This window comes from Mytilus trossulus, chromosome 2, assembly GCF_036588685.1.
Source record: "Mytilus trossulus isolate FHL-02 chromosome 2, PNRI_Mtr1.1.1.hap1, whole genome shotgun sequence".
Lineage (NCBI taxonomy): Eukaryota > Metazoa > Mollusca > Bivalvia > Mytilida > Mytilidae > Mytilus > Mytilus trossulus.
The window spans coordinates 87296315-87317268 of NC_086374.1; the positions used below are offsets into that span (position 1 = coordinate 87296315).

Here is a 20954-nt window from a genome sequence, read left to right on the forward strand (position 1 = left end):
TATTCACCTGTGTTGGTGTTGATGGGTTAAGTATATATATAACTTTGTCATTGTCAGTGAGATTAGCAAATAAAATTACTTTCTCTGTTAATGCAATCAAAATATTTTAATCTAATATTTGAATTATGAGAACAATTTATTAACAAATGTTTCTCATGTAGCACTTTGCATTTTTTGCAAGGTCTCTCTTCGCGAGGAATTTTAAAATGCCTCCCTTTTTCAATTAATAATGAATGGTCACTGATTCTAAGTTTTGTAATTAATTTTCTAAATTCAAAGTTTGGGTTAGAGAGGTAAGGTTTGATCAATAGATTTGGCTCAAGTGCTTTATAAAAATTTAATTTACTTTTATCATCAATAGATGTTAACTTATTTATCAACAGGTTGTTGTAGTATGAGTTTATTTGGGGTTTAATATAGCTTTTAATATTTTTTAATTGTTTTAAATTATCACAGGTTTTTAGTCTATCTATATCAATGTTGGATTCAGAAAGAATATCTTTTGCAAAAGTGAACCATGAATAGGTGCCACTAGAATCCAAAGTTTTAGTTAATTGAAAAGATTCATGTAATAAGGGATTCAAATTTGAGGTGAAAAGCCTTGCTTAATACATAATAGTTTGGGTTTTTATATGACATTCAATAGGCAGTCTTCCCAATTTGTTCCTTGTACCAAAATTTGAGGCACTCTTGTTAGTGCCAAGGGTAAACTTACAATAACCAAGATGCAAGTTTTCTATTGGAGTCTTGTCAATAAGGGAGCTACCATTTGATTTTTATGGGGGGGGGGGGGGGGGGGGGGGGCTAGGATGAAAAATTTTGTCCTGTATTTTTTTTTAGTTGTAATCTCTGTCCTGCTTTTTTATTTTGCACTCTATCCGGTCCTGCTTTTTTTTTTTAGTTTATCCTGACTTTTTTTACATAAATTGTCATCCTGACTTTTTTTTTTGCAAGTGTCTCATCCTGCGTTTTTTTTTACTCAAAACTCCTGTTCTGCCTATTTTTTTCAAATTTCATCCTAGCCCCCCATAAAAATCAAATGGTAGGTCCCTAAAATTAAATGGGTCCACAATTTTTCCAGAAACCAAAGCTCTGTTTTTAGCCTTGAAATATGTTATATTTGAGTCCAAATATGTTATTTCAGAATTATAAGTCAATATAGGTCTCACTAAGGTGTCAAATACGATAGGAATGATGCCTGCCAAGAGAATTAGTATATGAGAACAAAACCTTTTTTGCCTTTTTTTGTTAATTCAGCTGTACTATGACTGAGCTTACCATTTGATTTAATCAGCAGACCCAAGTACGGATATTCTGAAACATTCTCTATTTTTTTGTTTTTATATACAAGTATAGATGTTTCAGGCTTTTGCTTTGTTGTTGAAAAGACCATACTTTTTGTTTTATTTATGTTTAGAGAAAGCTGCCAGTTTTCACAAAACATGGAAACTTTATTTAGACTATTTTGGAGACCCTCCTTAGATTCTGATAGTAAAAGCAGATCATCAGCAAACAGGACGGAGCCTACTTTACTATTTATAAGCTCCAATGGACTTGAGTTGTCATCTTCCAAACTTTTAGTGATATCATTTATAAAAATATTGAACAAAGTAGGACTTAATGAATCCCCTTGTTTCACACCTCTAGTAATGTCAAAATAGTCAGAAATGTGATCTTTATGTTTTAAAGAGGATTTTGTATTTAAATATTGTTGTTTTATTACTCAGTAAAAAGACTTTCCTACTCCCATTTTGCATAATTTATACAGAAGGGCTGTCCTCCATACAGAGTCAAATGGTCAATGAAACATGCATATATTTTTTTATATAATGCAGCTTCCTATGTATAGTCTAGACATTAAAGGACCGGTAACGGCTTGATTTCTATTACTGCTAACATTGTTTGATACATACGGGTATCTTTGTTATTGTTTTATCTGTACTTTAAAGGTGGAAATACTCATTAAACAATACGTTCCTGTTCTCCTGTTCAAATCTAGAACATTGTCATTGTTTTTCCTGCGTCAGATAATAATGATTTTGACTTAAATGATATGATGTTCATAGCAGATCTTTGATTGGCTCTGTTAAATTTATTTTGGACAGTTGCGAGATAGATTATTAAATAAACTATACATGTATATACTTCAGTGGTTGTCGTTTGTTTATGTGTTGCATATTTGTTTTTCGTTATTTTTTTTACATCAATAAGGCCGTTAGTTTTCTCGTTTGAATTGTTTTACGTTGTCTTATCGGGGCCTTTTATAGCTGACTATGCGGTATGTACTGACATTGTTACCACCGTCCCTCCATCGGAACATTAGTCAACAAAAAATTAAGCAGCGTCACAGAACAAATCAATTACACTAAAAACTATGACTGTAGATAAAACATCAAGAACTTTTTGCATCTGTTTTACAACAAATAGCCCATTTGTTACAATGCCAGAAAGGCCACATGTGTTTGTAACACAAGGTGTTCAATGATGTTTTCCGGTTCATATAGACGATGAAACCTTAAAGACGGGACACATAAATATATCTTAAATGAGGAAAACATCATCACATTTAATTGTGTCCGATATTTATTTGGCTTCTTGACAGATTACGTGGCGTGGTACTCGTTGCGCATAAGGGGCGTTAACAATAAAACATAATCATTAGTGGTTTTGGTAAATAAAAACAGCAATAGCCTTGGCCTTGTTTTTTGCAGGTATACCTGTTTAAGGTATGAAAATAGATGATGTGACGTATTTTCATGTACTAAAAGTATCATCTATCGGACTATTTAAAACATGATTTAGATATAGGAATATGTGGTGTGAGTGCCAATGAGACAACTCTCCATCCAAATAACAATTTAAAAATTAAACCATTATAGGTTAAAGTACGGCCTTCAACACGGAGCCTTGGCTCACACCGAACAACAAGCTATAAAGGGCCCCAAAATTACTAGTGTAAACCCATTCAAACGGGAAAACCAACGGTCTAATCTATATAAACAAAACGAGAAACGAGAAACACGTATATATTACATAAACAAACGACAACTACTGTACATCAGATTCCTGACTTAGGACAGGTGCAAACATTTGCAGCGGGATTAAACGTTTTAATGGGCCCAAACCTTCTCCCTTTTTCTGAAACAATAGCATAACATCACAACATAGAAAAACATACGATAAAATATCAATTGGCAGACTTAACTCAATCAAAAAACGTATGATTACACAATGAACGAATAAATTTGATCTGCGATATCTGAATACAAATGCATAGTTAATTAAATATTAGAGACAAACATTCATGACCAAAAGGCTAACAAACAAATTAATACATTTACCTATTTAATCGAATTAAAATAACTCCGGGGAAAATGGCACTAGCTCTTTAATCGTACGCCTACCCTAACTCGAAATGCGATTTTATTAAACTTTAATTTTCAATGTGACGTCTTTTACGAAACGTTAGTTTGGTTTGGGCAGAGACAATGAAACAAGTACATACAACACACGGACAACATTGACATCGATAATAAAACATGACTTTTCATATTTATAAACACAACGAGAAGATGAAACGACCAAATTATCATTTTATTAATTTTTCATTCCTTCCTGCTCACTGATGTTTAACTTGATACGTTAGCAGAGTTTACAAAATTTGGGACAGTATGTAGCTGCAGCCGGAGAATTGGGGGTACACAATGTTCCAGTAGCATTCAGGTCCCTACAATTTATGATAATTGAATCTTCGCATGGTTTTCCGACCGTGGTCGTAGCCGGTGGTGTCGTAGTCGTAGCCGGTGGTACCGTAGTCGTAGCCGGTGGTGCTGGAGTAAAAATAAATGATGGAGTTAAAGGAACTTGAACTGCTGGTACAGTTGTTGCTATGGTATTTTCTGGTTTAATCGATTGACCTCCATTTGTATTACTGTCTGAAATTTAATAGAAAAAGATTCTGAAACAAAAATGGAGTGGAGTGCTCCTAACAACTATACATTCCTACAAAAATAGACAGCAAACAAGCAATAAAAGTCCACTGGACAGCCTTACGGGATATGTAAGAGTAGATTTATTTACCTAGTCCCTCTTGGTCTTATCTTGGCTAGGGAACTGGATCTGAACCCTTGGCTAGCGAACTGACCCCTCCTCTCCTCTCCAAGAGAGAAAGGAACTTGATCTCCAAGAGAGGATGGAACTGGATCGTAACCCTTGGCTAGAATATGCGGTTATGATCACTCTGATCACCCTTAGAGTATGCCTTTGTAGATTTCTCTACCAAGAGATTCCCTGGCTAATGTAGTTTAGGGAGCAAGTTTTACTGTACCAAGTCAGGAATATGACAGTTGTTATCCATTCGTATGATGTGTTTGGACTTTTGATTTTGCCTTTTGATTTTTGATTTTCCTTTTTGAATTTTCCTCGGAGTTCAGTATTTTTGTGTGTTTACTTTTTATTTTTTATAGAGAAGAAACACTTACTTGTACATAAATATTTGTTACAGTTTGCATTCAGACAGCATTGATTGCACAACTGTGTACTTCTTTGATGTGGCACAAACTGATCAAGTAGTTCACATCTCTGGAAATATATTCTGATGTTACCATAGTATTGAAACTTTTTATATGTTACAGGGAACTTGTAAAAATTTTAAAAATCACTGAACTAATCAGTGATGGTGTTAAATCACTTACAGTTTCAGTGGTATTGTGAAGTCCCTGAAATTGTTAGGGATTTTACAAAATCACTGAAAGTTTTGTAAAATCCCCGATTACAATAAAGTATAACATGCTTTTAGAAATAATAAATATAATATAAAAATAGACCAAATGAATGATCACTAATGATTTGGAAATACATGTGTTTATCAAACACTATGAGACAGAACTAGTGTATAATGATAATGACTAAATTGCATATAAACGGATATTTAGACAACTCTGAATTTACTTATTTTTACATGACAAGTTCGGGTGACATCCCTACCACTATAAGCTATTGATATTTGAATTTTCTTAACTATGCTGTACATGTCTTTAAGACATACATAATATTTTTGAAACCTCCTCATCTGATGAATACTGTATTTAACCATTTTTTTTTCAAATCTCCTCATTGACGAACTTAACACATCATTTATTCATGCAAGTGCAAAACAAAGTATTACCAATAGTTTTTTTGCACTTGCATGTTTATGAATATGTTCTTACCATGCAAAAATAAACAAAGTTTTACCTACTTTGGTCATATATCAGACATATCAGACTTTGTAATAGAATACATATGTCTAATATATGACAATAATAATAATAAATAAAATTCTTTATTTAACGAAGGTAACACATTTAACAATTACATGTTAATCTTCCATGAGGCCTTCAAAAACTATTTATACAAATAAAAACGGACAAAAAAGTAGGTAAAACTTTGTTCATTTTTGCATTACTAGTATTACCTATAGTTTCTGTTGTCTTTTTTATTATAATTTTGTGAAGATAAACACTTATTTGCTTTTTAGATATCAATTTTCATGCAGTAATAAGATTGCTCTGATATGCATGTAATATTTTTGGATAACGTACCCTAACCTACTCAATTTCTTAACCCTTACACATGTGTTTTTATTCCCCTAATGACAGCAATCAACCTAATCTAATGTTCCGTTTTTATATTTGATTTTAAAAAAATCGATATAATTGGTTTGTTTTCTACAGTAATTTTACAGATTAACTATCATAATAAACAGTAACTTTCCTTCAAAGAAGGTAGTGATAAGAGGTTGTTTTGTCTTCTTTCTGTAGCTCATTGACAAAATATTCCAAAAAGTTTATCATATTTGCTATGGTTCCATATGTTGCACTTTAATTTTACCTCAATTATTTGAAGAAACTTTTGCTCTTGATTCCAAGACATTTGTGTCTGAGCAATTGTTCTACAGTATGTCAGTTCTTTTGTGCATGAATACCGCTCACTTAATATTTAAATAAAGACTAGATTAACCTCAAACTTATTGAGTGTTACCAGAGACATATAATATTTTATATGTCTCTGGTGTTTATAAACGTATTGTCTCTGGTGTTTATAAACGTATTGTCTCTGGTGTTTATAAACGTATTGTCTCTGGTGTTTATAAACGTATTGTCTCTGGTGTTTATAAACGTATTGTCTCTGGTGTTTATAAACGTATTGTCTCTGGTGTTACTGTTGTAGTCTATTTTTCACAGAAATACTTAATAAAAATGACTGGATGCATTTTTGAAATTCCCTGAATTTAATCAGTGAATCTGTAAAAAGATCTAATTATTTCAGGGACAGAATCAATTTGCGCCAATTGCAGTTTTGAAAAGGTATTAGTTGCGCCACTCTCTTTTATTTTGATGGTATCAATTGCGCCAATAAATGAAATGAAATTGCGCCACATTTACCTGTAAATATTTGTTTACCTATATCGTAAATGTAACCTTTCCACTTAAGATTTAACTGAACACTCATAACATTTAAGAAAACTCACCAAAAAAAAAAAAAATTGCTTAGCAATAGAATATTTTTTTCACGAGTCAAGATGTCAGATATACCAATCAAGAAAATAGAGTCTGAAAGAGGAAAACCGGTCATCACTGTTGAGGAACACAAATTGCGTCAGGCATTTATACGGAAAACTGAAGAAATAAGGTGGAGATGTACAGTTAAGTCGTGTTGTGATAGGTTATTCACAGATGAATCGTGTACAATTATTTTGAATGGAGAATTATATTATATTCATGAAACAAATGTCCAGAAATAAGAAAGTAACATTTTGAAAACTGCGTGCAAAAGAACGCAACCGATGTGTTGTCAGAGCGACCTTCAAAAATAATAAATTCATTACTCTCTAAAATTGAAGAAGAAAATTTAGAAAAGAAAGATTCAAAACAGAATATTGGATGATATTGGTGTTGTTACAATATAGTTGTTATATATAATAAATAAAAATAGATCAAATTGGCGCAATTAGATGATTATTTTATTGGCGCAAATGATACCTATAGTTTAGAAAATAAGGTGGCGCAAAAGAAGTATTGGCGCAATTAAGTTGTGGCGCAAATGAGTTACTTTTTGGCGCAAAAAGATATCGCCCTATTTCAGGGATTTTGTAAAATCACTAGTCAAATTTCGTCATTTTTTGAACATTTTAAAGAGTTCTCATCAAGTAACACTCCAATAGTCAATGACACACAGAGTATACAAGACACTACAAAAGCAGAACTTGACCGTGTTATTACGCAGGACGAAATTTTGAAATGTATTTCCAAATTGAAACGTGGGAAAAGTCATGGAATTGACGGGATTCTGACCGAAATGTTAATTGAATATAAGGATGTGCTGATTCCGTTCTTAAAGGAAATGTTCAACAGGGTGTTGTCTCCTGGTTACTTTCCGACAACATGGTGTTGTCTCCTGGTTACTTTCCGACAACATAGACAGTTGCGATACTTGTTCCAGTTTTTGAAAAAGGCGATCTGTCTGATCCTGTAAACTATCGCGACATAAGTGTGGTTAATAATTTGACCAAATTGTTCACATCATTATGAATACGAGATTATTACTTTGGTCCGATACCTATGACATTATTATTGATGCACAGTTTGGATTTCGGCCGGCGGCAGCAGTACAGTTGATGCGATGTTTAGTTTATTAACTGTCATTAAAAAAAACTTTCCAGTAAGAGTCGTTTGTATTGCTGTTTTGTAGACTACAAACAGGCGTTTTATACAATATGTAGACTGAATTTATTGTTGAAATAGTCAAAAATTGGTATAACAGGAAACTTTTTATCATAACTAAAATCAATGTATTCAAATGGGAAATCATGTGTACGAATTGATGGTTTTTATTCAGAGCAGTTCACGAGTACAGTTGGCTTATTGGAAGGGGGAGTACTCTCCCCAATCCTTTTTTCATTGTATGTGAACGATTTTGAAATGGAATTATTAAATAACGGTAATGTACCGTATGATGTATAGGAATTTTCTACATTTTTGCCTATGTCTGCCGATGATATGATACTATTTTCTGATTATGTAAAAGGTTTACAAGATATGTTAGACACACTTTTATTGTACACTCAAAAATGGGGTTTAGCTGTGAACAATGCTAAACAAAAATTATGGTGTTTAGAAATGGTGGTAATGTGAGGGTTGAAGAAACGTGGTATTTTGATGGTAGTGTTATTGACATTGTTGATGAATTTTGTTCTTTAGGTATTCTGTTGAATTATAACGGTAAATTTTTAAAAACTCTAAAACAATTAGCTGAGCAAGGCTGGAAAGCTGTATTTGCCTTGTAATCAAAAGTGTCATCATCCTTATATTTCAATGTTTTCATATATCTTAAATTTGTTTATGCTATGGAAGTGAGATATGGAGCTTTCATAAAGCTCCGAATATTGAAAAAGTTCAGCTAGATTTTTGCAAAAATATTTTAGGTGTCAAACAATGTATAACGATTGTAATGGTGTAATATGAGCTTGGTAGATATCCTTTGATATATTCTAGATTGTATAATATTATAAGATACTGGTTTTAATTGTATTTATTTATGATATATTTGTATTTGCATATATATTATATTTGTGCTGATGAGCATCATTTGCTGAAAGTAATAAAGAATTGAAAATGAATTAATATTTATAAGGCATTTGGTAGTATTGGTTGATTGAATGTTAACCACTTCCACTTCCGCAGAAATATGACTATCATAATGACTAATCCTATAATAAATTCAATTACATATAAACAATGCAAATTTAAATGTTATGTTTAAATGTTGCATATTTATATCCTTGGTAAAATAATGTTTTCAAACTATTTTTCCTGGGAAATCAAATCCATGTCATAAATATTCCAAGGTAAAAACATCCATGCTCTTAAAATTTTAAAAGAAGAATGAAAATATAATGGTTTTTCTTATTAAATTTAAGTCCCCTGACAAATTTTAAGAGAAAATCATGTCCATGTTATCCAAATTCCTAGGAAAAATGTCCATGTCCTTTATTTTAAAAGGTGCATTTTTTATAATCATCGAAACTCACTATTCATGTTTTAATCAGTGATTGGTAAAGAGTTGTGCATTCACATTTAATAGAATTTTTGTCCCCAGATTATTTTTCCTAAGAAATCATGTCCATGTCATTAATATTCCATAAAAAAGTCTATGTGCTCTTTATTTCAAAAGGTAAATTTATAATAATAATAAGCAATTCTCATTTTTTGTCATTTCCCGGGTCCCGCAAGACCTCATTTCCCGTTTTCACGCCACAATAATTTAACTTTCACGAGTCACGCTTACAAAAATCGAGAATCCCGCGTCACGCTTAGAGCATCACTGAAGAGACATGTATTGTCGAAATGCGCATCTGGTGCAAGAAAATTGGTACCGTTAATTTTGTTACTACCACTGGGTCGATGCCTCTGCTGGTGGACTATTAGTCCCCGAGGGTATCATCAGCCCAGTAGCCAGAACTAGTAGCCAGTACTTCGATAGTGGCATGAAAATACGGATTTTTTTGTGTTATTAAAATTTGCTGTTACAAAATATTAGAAATTATTATAAATTAAGGAATTTATCTCCCTCATGCAAAGCTCTGATTCCTTTCACGGATTTGGCTATACTTTATGGACCTTTTGGATTATAGCTTTTATATAAGCTTTGGATTTCAAATATTTTGGCCACGAGCATCACTGAAGAGACATGTATTGTCGAAATGCGCATCTGGCGCAAGAAAATTAGTACCGTTAATTTTATTAGACCCCAATGAGACCCACTTTAATATTGTTTAACAATTTTCGAAGGATAGCATCGATGTGCATGTCATTAACGTCACTAGGTAATAACGTACATGTCTTCTATTTTAATAGGAAACATAATGACACTTTCCAATCAAAGACCCCCCCCCCCCCCCCCATTTTGAATGATTTTTATAAACAAGAAAACCAGTGGCGAATCCAGGGGGAGGGTTCCGGGGGTTGGAACCCCCTTTTTTGGACGATCAATGCATTTGAAGGGGGGCATACAGCTGGACCCCCCCCCTTTTCAAATGGCTGGATCCGCCACTGAAAACTATTAAAAAACAAGTCTTGGAACAATTTTTCCTAGGATAATGAGTACCGGACATATTTTACTAGCTACGGGTATGGACTTATTTTCCTAGGAACATTTGTCCTAGTAGGACTTCTTTTCCTAGTAAAATCATGGAAATGGACTTGATTAACGACAAAAAATGTCTGGCAGACACATTTTACTACTGGACCAAACTTACTGTTACATATACACGCGAGAACTCACTTGCAGTCGGATATGGCAATTAAAATATTGTTAATGTGAAAGTTGCATATGAACGCCGGCAGATCGGAAACATACTGGGTATTTGAAAGGAATGCAATGCAAAAGTTTGTTTACCAACCTTTGTCTTTTCACATCCCAAACTGTATCTTCTTTCAAGCTTGGCATTCACAAATTCTTGTGTAAAACACATCTGTTAAAATAAGTAAAAGGTTAATTTTATGGTAACTTTTCTAAAAATAAAACCACCGTTAATTTCATATCAAAGTATATTTACACAAATTATGTATGTATAATCTTAAAGAATTACAAACCTCAGATTTGCTAAAAAATAAAAAATAAAATACCTCATCCGTTGAACATACTCCCGAAGTTTTACAATCTAGAGGGCTAGCGACATCAGGACATTTTAAGCAGATATGTGAAGGGCCACCTGGAAAGGGAAGATAAACAACATGTTACAAAATAACACTTCTTTCGAACAAAGAAAAAAGAACTCGATACTATACTTAAAATTGTGGAACAAAACTTTTACATGCAAGCAAACTAAACATGGGTAGTTGGGTTTGTCTAAAAATCTTATGGCTGATAGATCTTGGCCTATTGAACAATGTTACCCAATGCTTGTTGATGGATCAAAACTTCGGGTGCAATTTATAAACTAGATACCCTTGGGGAAAGTTCAGTTAAACTTTGAAGGCATTTGACCTAGTAGTTCCAGAGTGGATGATCCTTGAAAAGTTTAAGTTGACGACAGACGACGACGACGGACACCAAGTGATGGTATAAGCTCAAATGGGGCGTTTTGGACCCGGTGAGCTTATAACAGGGAGATATTAAAGTGATGATATTAATACTTTGTTTTGCAAGGAGACGAAAGACTACAACGTATGTTTATATTTGAAATGTGACATGTTATTACTAATATTTAAAAACATATACTAGTACGACACAGATATCAAATGTTATATTGAATTACATAGAGAAAGTCAATTATGTTTTTTTATAGATTGTTCATTAAATAAGAAGATTTAGTGTGAATGCCAATGAGACAACTCTCCAGCAGAGACCACCTGACATAGAATGTAACAAACATAGATCAACATAAAGCCTTCAACAATGAGCAAACCCCATATTGCATAGTAAGCTATAAAAATGTTAAACAATGCTAACGAGAAAATTAACGTCAAAAGATATGAATAGAACAATAAACGAAAACCAAATATAATACACAGCAACAACAAAATCAACATATTTTCAGCAAAATGCCTTGAGTATGTAGGTAAAGACCCACTGAAGACCCATTGGGGGCCTTTAGCTGTTGTATGCTCTTTGGTCGGGTTGTTGTCTCTTTGGTCGGGTTGTTGTCTCTTTGATACATTTCCCATTTCCAATTCTTAATTTACTCTATAAAGGTTATATACTTGATGAGCTTGCATGCTAGTTGAGCCGTGTGGTTCAGTTTTATACTTACTGTTCGGGTGTGTGTGGTTAGGTTTTATAAATTACCATTCGTGTGTGTGTGGTTATGTTTTAGACGTACCGTTCGGGTGTGTGTGGTTATGTTTTAGACTTACCGTTTGGATGTATGTGCTTATGTTTTAGACTTACCGTTGGGTGTGTGTCGGGTTGTGTTTTAGACTAACCGTTCAGGTGTGTGTGGAAAGGGTTTAGACCTACCGTTCAAGTGTGTGTGGTTCAGTTTTATACTTACTGATCGGGTGTGTGGTTATGTTTTATAAATTACCGTTCGTGTGTGTGTGGTTATGTTTTAGACGTACCGTAAGGGTGTGTGTGGTTATGTTTTAGACTTACCGTTCGGATGTATGTGCTAATATTTTAGACTTACCGTGTGAGTGTGTCGGGTTGTGTTTTAGACTAACCGTTCAGGTGTGTGTGGTTAGTTTTTAGACCTTCTGTTCGGTTGTGTGTGGTTATGTTTTAGACTTACCGTTTGGGTGTGTGTGTTTATGTTTAGACTTACCATGTGGGTGTGTGGGGTTGTGTTTTAGACTTACCGTTTGGGTGTGTGTGGTTAGGTTTTAGACTTACCGTTCGGGTGTGTGTGGTTAGGTTTTAGACTTACCATGTGGGTGTGTTTGGTTAGGTTTTAGACTTACCGTTCGGGTGTGTGTGGTTAGGTTTTAGACTTACCGTTTGAGTGTGTGTGGTTAGGTTTTAGACTTACCGTTCGGGTGTGTACATGATTGATTATTACATTTGTCTGTAGTACAACATTTCTCACAAACATGTAACTGTCCAGTTCTCTTCCCAAAACCTTCTTGGTCTGCTACTTTACACAACTATAAAAAGTACAACTTGATAATAACCAGTCAAACTATAAATCAGAATATAGATAATGTGTCCGTATTACAGGAGTATCTTCACCAGACATAACTTAATGTCCTCAATGTATACACAGCTAAAATTGGTTTTCAGTCGGCATACAACTATTTAATGAAAAAGCAAAGCCAAAGTACCTGATATTATAGAGTTTAAAAAAAAAGTATTATTGTTCGTGTTTGATTTTTCAAGACCTGAGAAAGGCAGACATCTTTATTCGTGTATATTTTACCCTGGTTTGTTCAATAAACACATACACATAATGCAAAGTTTAGTACAGGGAGATAAATCATTCAATCATTCACTAACTCATCCGAGCAATCAATCTATCAATCTATAAATCATTTAAAAATTAATAAAAACAATTAACCAATCAATAAGTCAGTCGAATAGTTAATAGACCAATCGATCAACTAATAAATCAGTCGATCAATCAATAAATCATTTGGTCAATCAACAAATCAGTCAATCAATCAACAAATCAATCAACAAATCAGTCGATCAATCAACAAATCAGTCGATCAATCAACAAATCAGTCAATAAATCAATCAATAAATCAGTCAATCAATCAATAGAGCAGTCGATCAATCAACAAATCAGTCAATCAATCAACAAATCAGTCAATCAATCAATCGATCAATCAATAAATCAGTCAATCAATCAATAAATAAATCGATCAATCAATAAATCAGTCAATCAATCAACAAAGCAGTCGATCAATCAATAAAGCAGTCGATCAACCAATAAATCAGTCAATCAATCAATCAACAAACCAGTAATCTAATCAATAAATCAGTCCATCAATCAATAGATCAGTCGATCAATCAATAAATCAGTCAATCAATCAACAAATCAGTCAATAAATCAATCGATCCATCAATAAATCAGTCAATCAATCAATAAATCAGTCGATCAATCAATAAACCAGTTGATCAATCAATACATCAGTTGATCAGTCAATCAATCAGTCAATCAATCAATAAATCAGTCGATCAACCAACAAATCAGTCGACCAATCAACAAACCAATCAATCAATCAATAAATAAATCAGTCGATCAATCAATAGATCAGTCAATCAATCAACAAATCAGTTAGTCAATCCGATACAGTTTTAAGTATGTAAAGCTAACCGATTCGTTTACGTTTTTATTGTTTTCCTTTGCATTAGAATTTTTTTAATTTTATTGTGTGCGTGCTCCCTGAATTTATGAAAAACAAACACAATAGATGAATAAAGAAAAGGATAAAACAATTTTTATAAAATATTTATACTGACCTGGCTAGATTTACATCCAACGTTATAAAATACGTATAAATTATCATCTATCACTTGTTCTGTATAGCATTGCTAGATGAGGGAAAAGATAAATGAAATCATGTATGTAGTAGTTCATAGTCTAGTTGTTCTGTATAGCATTGCTAGAGGAGGGGAAAGATAAATGAAATCATGTATGTAGTAGTTCATAGTCTAGTTTATATTGTTCTGTATAGCATTGCTAGAGGAGGGGAAAGATAAATGAAATCATTTATGCAGTAGTTCATAGTCTAGTTTATACAAAAAAGTGAAACTTAAAAGATTGCTTATTATATTTTGCACACGAATCACATTAACCGGTTACATCCATCGTTTTCAATGATTGAACACATTAACCGGTTACATCCATCGTTCTCAATGATTGAACACATAAACCACACAAACCGGTTACATCAAGCCTACTCAATGATTGACCACACGAACAACATACATGGACGACGCAAACCGGTTATATCCTTGATATTCAATGATTGAACACATAAACCCCACAATCCGGTTACATCAAGCCTACTCAATGATTGACCACATGAACAACATACATGGACGACGCAAACCGGTTATATCCTTGCTATTCAATGATTGAACACATGACCCACCAAACCAATTACACAACTCATACTCAATTATTGAATACATGAACAACACAAACCAGTTACATCACTCATACTCAATGATTGAATACATAAACCACAATAACCGGTTACACCACTCATACTCAATGATGGAATACATGAACAACACTTATCGGGTACACCACTCATAATTAATGACTGAATACATGAACCACAGAAACCGGTTACACCACTCATACTCAATTATTGAATACATAAACCACAAAAACCGGTTACACCACTCATAAACAATGATTGTATACATGAACCAAACCAGTTACATCGCTCATACCCAATGATGGAATTCATGAATCACACAAACTGTTACACAACACATACTCAAATATTGAGTACATGCACATCACAAACCAGTTACACCACTCATACTCAATTATTGAATACATGAACCACAAAAAAACGGTTACACCACTCATAATCAATGATTCATTACATGAACCACAACACACTACGGGTACACCACTCATAAACAATGATTGTATACATGAACCACAAAAACCGGTTACACCACTCATACTCAATTATTGAATACATAAACCACAAAAACCGGTTACACCACTCATACTCAATGATTGTATACATGAACCAAACCAGTTACACCGCTCATACTCAATGATGGAATTCATGAATCACACAAACTGTTACACAACACATACTCAAATATTGAATACATGAACAACACAAACTAGTTACACCACTCATACTCAATTATTTAATACATGAACCACAAAAAAACGGGTACACCACTCATAAACAATGATTGTATACATGAACCACAAATACCGGTTACACCACTCATACTTAATGATTGAATATATGAACCACACACACCGGGTACACCACTCATAAACAATGATTGTATACATGAACCAAACCAGTTACACCGCTCATACTCAATGATGGAATTCATGAATCACACAAACTGGTTACACAACTCATACTCAATGATTGAATGCATGAACCACACAAACCAGTTACACCACTCATACTCAATAATTGAATACACGAACAACACAAACCAGTTACACCACTCATACACAATAATTGAATACATGAACCACACAAACCAGTTACGCAACTCATACTCAATGATTGAAAACATGAAGCACACAAACAAATTACATCACTCATACTCAATGATTGAATACATGAAACACACAAACCGGTTACAGCATTCATACTCAATGATTGAATTAACGAACCCGGCACACAAACCGGTAACACCACACATACTCAATGATTGAATACACGAACAACACAAATCAGTACCACTCATACTCAATGATTGAATACATGAACCACAAAATCCGGTTACATCACTCATACTCAATGATTGAATACATGAACCACACAAACCGGTTGCACTACTCATACTCAATGATTTAATACATGAACCACGTGCACACAAACTGATTACATCCTTTATACTTAAAGATTGGACACATGAACCACACAAACCAATTACACCACTCATACTCAATGATTGAATAGAATAGAATAAGTTTGACCTAACTCAGTTAGTCTATTAAGTTTAAAATATACTATCGCAATTCATGTATTGTTTAGCTTTACATATTGTATTATTGTAAAAGCTGTATGTGAACAAAACCTGTAGTATTTGTGTTGCATTCATCGTTTTGTCATTTGTTAAGGGCATACGATACAGTTTTGATCCTGTATTTACAAGTTCATGAAAATTTGCATATAGGCTATTTTTTACCTGATTAAATCAAATATGTAATAAAAAATATACCTTCATGTGCTACTTTTTGAGTAAAATGAGGTCGAAAATTTGTATATTTGCTCAAAATTCAGATCTGTGGCCGTAATTTCTTTTTCGAAAGAAAGACATAACTTTTTTGTTATAAAAGATAAAAACAACTTATTTTTTGTTAAATAATCGGTAATTTCTGTATTTTATAAATATCCTAAAAAAATATGCAATTTTATATTCAGAAATAACTCATATTTATCAAATGTTCATGAATTGAGGAAAAAACGTCATTTTTTACTGCATGTTTATCAAAATTAAAAAATATCCTCTATTTACAGTTTTATAAAATTTGGGTCATATAATCTCCCAGCAAAATGAAACAAAATGCCGTTTTGAAAAATAGGGGTCCATGAACTCGTTTTAAAATTAAATAAGTTTGAATGATAAAAATTAGTCGAAAATGCATCTTTTCCCGATATGTCACAGTTTGACTTCGCGAAAATAACAAATTACGTTAGCAACGTCATTACCTTCCCTGTAACTGGTCGAACTTTTGTATATTTGCTCAAAATTCAGATTTGTGGCCGTAATTTCTTTTTCGAAAGACAGACATAACTTTTTTGTTATAAAAGATAAACACAAATTGTTTTTTGTTAAATAATCGGTAATTTCTATATTTTATAAGTATCATAAAAAATGATGCATTTTTAATTCAGAAATAACTCATATTTTATCAAATGTTCATGAATTGAGGAAAATACGTCATTTTTTGCTGGATATTTATCAAAATTAAAAAAAATCCTCTATTTACAGTTTTCTCAAATTTGGGTCACATAATCTCCCTGCAAAATGAAACAAATTGATGCTTTGAAAAATAGGGGTCCATGAACTCGTTTTCAAATTAAATCAGTTTGAATGATAAAAATCAGTCGAAAAATGCACCTTTTCCCGATATGTCACAGTTTGACGTCGCGAAAATAACATTTTACGTTAGCAACGTCATTACCTCCCCTGTAACTGTATCGTATGCCCTTAAGCGTTGGTTTTCCACGTTTAATTGTTTCACCTTTCTTCGTGACCATTGATTACAAATACATGGTATTTACGGTGTTTTTTTTTATTATTAAAAGCAATTATGTTATTAGGACTCTGTCTCAATTTATCAGTATGCCCACACATCCGTGTATCCATTTTCCCCTCTGAAACATATCCCTATTTTCCGTGGAAGTCTTTATTTCCCTCATTGTATCCATGTCGACCAACTTTGCAGAAAACCCTATAGTATTAGTTATAAACTAATGCTCCTCATGAATACGTACGAAATATTTGCCACTGTACGTAAAAAATGCAAGCATCTATCAATCAATTAATGTGTTTATCCATTGGAAAACTTTATTACTATTTGTACATATCTAAATACTAGCTATAACTGATTCCATTGTACACAAACCATCGAAGACTACGTACCTCTCCTGGTGAACACTGAATGGTCTGGATACAATACCTGGGTTCAAACACTCCTTGACATGAAAGACATCGTAAACCTTAACACACAGAAAAATATATGTTACTTCAAATCACATGAAAAAAACTGATACGATCAGCGAAAATGCTGATACAACTAGAGACGAATCCAGGGTGTCGACTGTCGCACGTGACAGCTCCTTGCCAAACACATTATCAAATTGTCAGAAATAAAATAAAATGTGAATTTTAAGATACCCTTGAATTCCATTCGTGAATTCGCGCAGATTAACAAATTTAAAGACATTTAGAAGTCCCTCTAAAAAAGAAGTGTATAAAAAGTTAAATCATGTGCTTTAATTTGTTACTCTTTCAGCAGGAAAAACTTGCGTTGGTTATCCCTTTTTGTCTTCATCCACGGTACATGATAAGATGAATTTTCAATAAACATTTCAAATTTTCCAATTTAAAAAAAAAACCAATACATGAATTATGAAAATGACAGAGAAATTGGATAGCAAAATGTAGATGCAACGATTATATTAATTAACAAGTATGGCCTTTTTACGAAGAAACATATTTTGGAATTTGTACCGTTCAAAAGAAAATGAAATATTTGACTTTCAGTCGAAGATGTACAATTATTGCGTATCCGATGTAGATATTTTGAGGCGAGGATGTATGGAGTTTCGTAAAATTATGATGATGTGACATCTGTAAAAGACACTAACGAAAAAGGCGAAATAATAACGCACGCCGAAGGTATAGATCCGTTTAATTACATCACGATTGCTTCTGTCTGTCAGGCCATCTAACGGCAACTGTTCCTAGAGGAAGAATATGAAACGTGTGTGACGGATTTAACCCAGAACACAGATCTCAAGTGTCCCTGAAAATTTGTGAACGGTTCACTTCAAGTGCAATTACCTGACGGTGAATGGGTATTAAAGGAAACGATAGATACGTCTAATGCGTATACAATTGGAAGAACAGTTTTCGTTAAAAGTCCAATTGCAGTAGTTCCGTAAGAGGGTTACGTATCAAGAGACAATTTCAGTAAACTGTCAATCCAATGGTTGGAATGGACAATGGAGCGTGGTAGACGGTCAGGAAAACCTCAAAATTATGGAATGGGCTCCTTATTTTAATTTTCTTATTGTGACTTTCACAACAGACTTAAGCTTACCAATTGCTTCCGGATATACAGCCGCTGTAAAACAAAACAAAAACGCCTTTATATCACTATATTATTGCTACAAATTTAATCATTATAAACAAACAATTGAATGCCCACAGAGCTATAAAATTTGGTAATAGCATAAGAAGTTATGTAATGTAAGAAGGTGAGATTGTCATATCAAATGTCTTTGGACTTGTTTTCAGGAACTGTAAGAATACGTTTGATAAAGCTTCACCCAGTATTGTGCTTCCGTTCTTCCGTTTGACTGTCTCACACTAGTTTATATATTTCCGGTCAGAATGGGGGATTTAAGTCCGCTGCCACAATCTCTGCTTTTTTGGAATCCTATTGGAATATTAAATATTCTAATTCCTATTGGAATATTAGATATTCTTATTCCTATTGGAATGATAAATATTTTCATTCCTGTTCTTAGTACTCGAAAAACTATAGTTTATTCTTACTTATTACTAATGTGGTTTCCCGTGTGAGGAAATTCCTGGCTATAAGAACTTTTCGAAACATATGAAATAGGCAAAAGCAAGTTCGTCGATTTCGACGGTATACCGACGCTTTAAAGTAGTTCTTTTTGCGTGTATTTGTGTGTATTTGTTGTTGGTCGAAAAGGTACCCCGATTTACAAAATTTTATTTAATCTCTTGAGAAATTAAGGACAACAAAACTAACAGAGTGTCAGAAACGAATCGTGGCATATACTAAGACTAACTTCACTGTGCATCCTAATTTTCAATAATGTATTCATTGTAAAAATGATAATGTTGTTCATTTGGTGAGTGGCTTCTGTCTTTCATGGACCTGTAGCTTCATTATTTATTTTAGAATTAGTCAGTTGTTAGTTTATCTAGTTATAGTTTGTTCGTTTGTTTTGCGTAGTTTGTTAGGTGTAAATAAACGTAAGAAAGTCACTTACCGAGAAAGAGAAGCACGTATTTCAACTCCATGTCTTTGAACGAAAGTGATAAGAGAAGTTTAACTAGGACAATACTATCTGTATAATTCTTAATCAAGAATTACTGTCAGGTAAATGTCTCGATAAAATACCTGAAATTTGGCATTTCAACTTCAGATACGTATAAATAAAAACAATTGTTTGACTTATCTTTACTTTTGAAAATAAGGAAACAAAGAGTCGTCTTCGTATTTAATTTAACGAAATAGAAATCAATTAATTGGTACTTACTTATTCGACTTATTCAACAACTTACATATAAAAAAGAAGATGTTGTATGATTGCCAATGAGACAGCTATCCACAAAAGACCAAAATGACACAAACATTAACAACTATAGGTCACCTTACGGCCTTCAACAATGAGCAAAGCCCATACCGCATAGTCAGCTATAAAAGGCCCCGATAAGACAACGTAAAACAATTCAAACGAGAAAACTAACGGCCTTATTGATGTAAAAAAGATAACGAAAAACAAATATGCAACACATAAACAAACGACAACCACTGAAGTATATACATGTATAGTTTATTTAATAATCTATCTCGCAACTGTCAAAAAAAAAATTAACAGAGCCAATCAAAGATCTGCTATGAACATCATATCATTTAAGTCAAAATCATTATTATCTGACGCAGCAAAAACAATGACAATGTTCTAGATTTGAACAGGAGAACAGGAACGTATTGTTTAATGAGTATTTCCACCTTTAAAGTACAGATAAAACAATAACAAAGATACCCGTATGTATCAAACAAAATGTTAGCAGTAATAGAAATCAAGCCGTTACCGGTCCTTTAATGTCTAGACTATACATAGGAAGCTGCATTATATAGGATATTTCATGCAGCATCGCCATAAACAGTATACGAAGACATGTTTTGGTATTGCTTACAGTAAATGTACTAAATTGTGTCACACAATGTAGTAGTCCCCGTCTCAATACCGAAAAATGAAAAAAAAACGTCTTCGTTTTCACGTTGTTTTAAACTACATTTGTCACATTAACCAACAAGC

General features: G+C 33.2%; 1 protein-coding gene across 1 annotated transcript; it reads right to left on the minus strand.

The window, feature by feature from the left end:
* Positions 1-3573: 3573 nt before the first annotated feature.
* On the minus strand, positions 3574-20015 carry LOC134705493 (uncharacterized). Its single transcript, XM_063564212.1, has 9 exons — positions 19899-20015; positions 18974-18997; positions 17791-17867; positions 13942-14013; positions 12509-12623; positions 10668-10753; positions 10442-10513; positions 4482-4581; positions 3574-3935 (listed from the first exon to the last, which is right to left on the minus strand). Exons 1-9 carry the CDS (start codon positions 19927-19929, stop codon positions 3643-3645), a joined length of 870 nt encoding a protein of 289 aa, XP_063420282.1. The 5' UTR covers positions 19930-20015; the 3' UTR covers positions 3574-3642.
* Positions 20016-20954: the final 939 nt, after the last annotated feature.

Bases quoted from the DNA above. Each gene is read 5' to 3' on its own strand.
- LOC134705493 (XM_063564212.1), bottom strand. From the start codon at position 19,929: ATGGAGTTGAAATACGTGCTTCTCTTTCTCG. The intron at 14,014-17,790 runs GTACGTAGTCTT...TCCCTCATCTAG, and splicing joins TTCAGTGTTCACCAGGAGAG to CAATGCTATACAGAACAAGT. The intron at 4,582-10,441 runs GTTGGTAAACAA...ATATATTTCCAG, and splicing joins TGGGATGTGAAAAGACAAAG to AGATGTGAACTACTTGATCA.